Source organism: Erythrolamprus reginae, chromosome 3, assembly GCF_031021105.1.
Source record: "Erythrolamprus reginae isolate rEryReg1 chromosome 3, rEryReg1.hap1, whole genome shotgun sequence".
In the NCBI taxonomy this organism is placed as follows: domain Eukaryota; kingdom Metazoa; phylum Chordata; class Lepidosauria; order Squamata; family Dipsadidae; genus Erythrolamprus; species Erythrolamprus reginae.
The window spans coordinates 56,420,534-56,425,395 of NC_091952.1; the positions used below are offsets into that span (position 1 = coordinate 56,420,534).

The following is a 4,862-nucleotide window of genomic DNA, read 5'->3' on the forward strand; positions in this document are numbered from 1 at the left end:
GAATATGTCACTTCCGGTCTACACCGGAACCTCTTCTGTACGTACGTCGGCGGGTCGCGAGCTGCGCGTGTGCGGGAAAACGGAGGAACGGAGCGGGTTTTTTTCCCCCCAATTTCCTTTTTTTTTGTTTTCTTTCTTTTTCTTAAAGAAGAAGCTTCTCGGCGCTGTTCTTCTTAGATTCTCTCTCGTTTTGCCTCTCCTGACTGTCGGCCATGGCGTACCGCGGGCAAGGCCAGAAGGTGCAGAAAGTGATGGTGCAGCCTATCGTATCCTTCCTGGTGGCAAAGGCGGGGGGAGGCCCGTGAGGGGAATGGAGCCGAAGGGAGGCAGCGGGAGGCCTCGGGCCGAGAAATTGGCCCCGTTGCTCGGTTTCGCGTGTTCTCTGGGAGCGCTTTATTTGAAGGCGGGGTGGAAGAAAGGTTGCTGAGGTGAAAAGGCTTACTATTCCGTTGGTGACTCAGCCAGTCACGCGTGCTCGGGTTAGCTATGGTGAATTCTTCATTGGCCAAGTGTGATTGGACACCCAAGGAATTTGTCTTGGTGCATAAAAGATACATTTGTCAAGAATCATGAGGTACAACACTTAATGATTGTCCATAGGGGGTCAAAGAAGCAATCAGGAAACAATATTAATAAAATAAACTATTAATAAAAGCCTTAAAATAAGTTGGTTGAGAAAACCGCCATGAACATCTGGGCTATGCTTACTGGATTGAGTTACCCAAATACACTGCTCAAAAAAAATAATGGAACCCTTAAACAACACAATATAACTCCAAGTAAATCAAACTTCTGTGAAATCAAACTGTCCACCTAGGAAGCAACACCGATTGACAATCAATTTCATTTTGTTGTCAGCACATTCAACTTTCTACAGAACAAAGTATTCATTGAGGATATTTCATTCATTCTGATCTAGGATGTGTTAGTTGAGTGTTCCCTTTTTTTTAGCAGCGTATAATTAATCTGGTTGAGAATATGATTAAACATGGCTAAAATTGATTCAGAAAAAAGCAATTGCTTGTTTTAAGTTTGATTCTGCGGTGCCTCGGCCATCAAGATGCTTTCATTTAAAGTTGTGCCTAACTTTCATGCCTTCGTTGAGGACCTATATACTGCACAAGTCAAAAAGAAGGCTGTGAAAATATTTACAGACTCCTTGCATCCTGGACATAAACAGTTTCAACTCCTACCCTCAAAACGTCGCTGTAGAGCACTGCACACCAAGACAACTAGACACAAGAATGCCATCACTCTGCTAAACAAATAATTCCCACATCACTTTCAAACTATTTACTAAGTCTGCACTGCTATTACTACTAGTTTTTTTCTCATCATTCCTATTTCCCATTTATGACTGTATAACTGTAAATTGTTGCTTGTATCCTAAGATTTTTATTAATATTGTTTCATCATTGCATATTTGACCCCTGTGACAATCATTAAGGGTTGTACCTCATGATTCTTGATAAATGTATCTTTTCTTTTATGTATACTAAGAGCATATGCACCAAAGACAGATTCCTTGTTTTTCCAATTACACTTGGCCAATAAAGAATTCTATTCTTTCACAGAAATGCTATATTTTTAACTACTGAGCAGTACCAGACCACACTTTTAGCCAGCCTAAATGTTTTATCGTTAAAGCAGATTGTTTGAAATTTATATATATACAGTATATATATATATATATCCTGTTATTTGGACAGTTGGAAGAAGAAATGTTGAATTTCTGTCAGAATGAATTGGAGTACTCCTTTTTTTGTATTTTTTTCCTAAATTTATTTGTGATAGAACCTCATTTTTCGCTACCTGCAGAATGTAAGTATAAACTACATTTTTTAAATTTAACAATGTACAGTACTTGTATAATTACTGATACTTATGACACCTGCATTTGGGGTATACATTGAGAGGTTTTGTTCTGTTTGTATATATAATACAGTCCCTCCCCATTAAACTTTAATAGAGAAGTGGCCAATTAATGTGATTGAAGCAATTTTTGTAGAAAGCTATAATAAATACATTAGTGTGCATTTCAGAAATGTTAAAAAGTAGTATTTATCATTGTAGACAACAAAAAATATTGACAGTTCTAAAGGTTAAAGGCAATAATAGTGAGTTTGAGCTTATTTCAGTTTCTTTCAGAATCTGCAGAATCCTTATTTTTTTGTTGTAAATGGTTTTAAATTAAAATCTCCTTATTAGACCTTCAGTAAATAACTTTTAATAAGGGTTTTATTTTCACTGGAAAAAAGTGGCAGTGGAGAAGACTCAGTAAAACCAGTTGTTTTGGTGGTGAGAGCCACAAGAACTTGGGCCATGTAAATAAGATTGTAAGCCTATACATAATTCCACAATGTCATAGTTTCATTACTGTTTACTTTGCAGAGATCCCGGATTCAGGTTTGGCTATATGAACAAGTAAACATGCGGATAGAAGGCTGTATCATTGTAAGTATTGTAATTGCTTTCACATACATGTAAAGTAATGTATAACTTAAATATGATTGCAAAAAGAGGTTGTTTTGTTTTTAGTTTCTTATCTCAGACTGAATGAAAACACTTAATTAGTACAATAAGTAAACATCATTTTCCTGAACCATCATCATTTGGAGTTAATTATGAAAAACTATTCATTCTAGTGTTATCTGGACACTTATAATTCTTGGGTTAATGCTAACAGTGCAAGCTTGCATCAATACATTTTCAGGGGTGTTTCAAACAGACCCAACTGTCAAGTACTAACAGTTTTCTATTTCTGAATGATTAGTTAAATGATTATTCACTTTTTAATTGCTGCTTCTGTGACTAGTTCATTCTATTTAATTTATAATATATTGTTTTATTGTGGGAATGTTGATAGTTTTAAAGGACAAGTGGAGATACTTTAAAATCAGAGTACGGTAATCTGTCCCATTTGATGAACCCAACTGAATCCATTATTCTTGCATCTTTATTACCATCTTTGATGTTGCTTCTTTCCATTAAATTTATTGTCACATTTCTGTGTTCTGATTCACAGGGTTTTGATGAATATATGAATTTAGTTCTGGATGATGCTGAGGAAATTCATTCTAAAACAAAATCAAGAAAACAGCTGGGTATATATAAGCTTTTTGGTAGTACATATCAGATATCCTTTTTTGTTACTAGTAAAAAAGAAATATGTATCTAATTTTGTGAAAATCTATGATAAGAATTTAAATTTTGCATTTGAAAAAGCCTCCAAGTAGGTTTGGAACTGCCATTTCAGAGTTCCATGTATTTAATTGGCACATTACTTTAGGTGAATAATACCAAAAACTGCTGAAAAATCAAAGATAGGCAAAGGGTGAATACTAATCCCTTTTTCTTACCAAATATTATCAATTAATAAAAGTAGTTCAATTTTCCTGTAAAATTAGGCCAGGACTGAATGTGGGGATTTTTTTCATTGCATTGTAATAGTACTCTTCATTTATGTAATCACAACTGAAGAAAGCCAAATGAATTATATTACTAATCCTATCATCTAATTATATAATAAAATAAAATGTGCATACACTTTAATGTACTACATTTTGTAATCATACTCTTTGCCTTTGCAGGTCGAATCATGTTAAAAGGAGACAATATTACTCTTCTGCAAAGTGTTTCCAACTAGAAAATACCTAGTGTTTTTGTTATAATATTGGTGTTTAATCTTTTTTTTAAAAATGTGTTAGCTTAATACTATCATTTCTGATTGGTATCTGAGGCAAGAATGAAGCCGGCAACTTGGTTTATGCTTCTGTAATCTTCAATAACTTTTTTACACCGGTGTGTAACTATTTCTTTATAAATAAATGTTTTTGTTAATATATTTATCTTCTTTATTACTATATGGATATAAATTTTTGAATATAATAAGAATGCTAGCAATAAACAGTTGTATTAGAACATGCAATTGTTTAAAGGATTAGTCAAAGAATATATAGCTTTAGAGATCTTATCTTAGTTTATGAGATACTGTGAAAGGAATATGATGTCTCTGAATCGAAAATTTGATCAATAGCGTCAGACTAAAACTTTTAGAAATATAATAATGTATACAACTCCCTTATAAATATATGACTTAGTTCCTTAGAAGGAGTATAAGTTTATGACTGAACCTACAAACCTCTGACTGGATCAGAAATAACCAATTTGTTCTGTTTTTAAAATCTTGTTGTCATAACATTTGGATACTGGGTTTGCCTTATTAAGTTTTAAGATTTGCCTTATTACGGTACTTATTAGTATTTTATATGATATCTGTATTGAAATCCAAGCTTCTTTTTTGAGAAAAAAATAATCATCCTTACATTAAGGAAGTTCCTATATTGGTTGCCCTGTTTTGCTTCTCTTATGTATTGCAGGACACTGTTTTACAGAAGAGAAAAGCAACATGACAAGCAAAGTTAACATAGCAATAGGGACTTCCTTGTTTTTAGGTGAAGAGTTCATCTCCTCAATGGCTGCTCTTTGCAAGTGATATGTTCAGAGAACTCTATTTCCCAGAATAGATAAAAGGAGGAGTGACTACTTCCTTGTGAGTATAGAGGTTGCTCGAGAAAGTTTTAAAAATAAAGGACAACCAATTTCCAGGAGTGAATTTACTCAGTAAACATGAAATGAAGATTCAATCACTAAATGGACACAATTGCTAATAATAATTTGGTAACAAAGCTCAGTGGGAATCCTTAATAAACCTTAAGTCAATAGTACAAACTTGGTTGAAAGGAAACAAGAAGAAATAACAGCTTTTCTATACTACATGTGACTCCTTGAGAAGCAGAAGTTAAAATGAACACTTATTACTATATTTAAGACTTACCATCCACGTAGCATGTTTCTGTTAC

General features: G+C 33.8%; 1 protein-coding gene across 1 annotated transcript; it reads left to right on the top strand.

Moving 5' to 3' along the window:
* Window positions 1-34: 34 nt before the first annotated feature.
* SNRPE (small nuclear ribonucleoprotein polypeptide E) lies at window positions 35-3,844 on the top strand. The gene is made up of 5 exons (XM_070745423.1): window positions 35-266; window positions 1,795-1,821; window positions 2,392-2,454; window positions 3,026-3,104; window positions 3,591-3,844. Exons 1-5 carry the CDS (start codon window positions 213-215, stop codon window positions 3,644-3,646), a joined length of 279 nt encoding a protein of 92 aa, XP_070601524.1. The 5' UTR covers window positions 35-212; the 3' UTR covers window positions 3,647-3,844.
* Window positions 3,845-4,862: the final 1,018 nt, after the last annotated feature.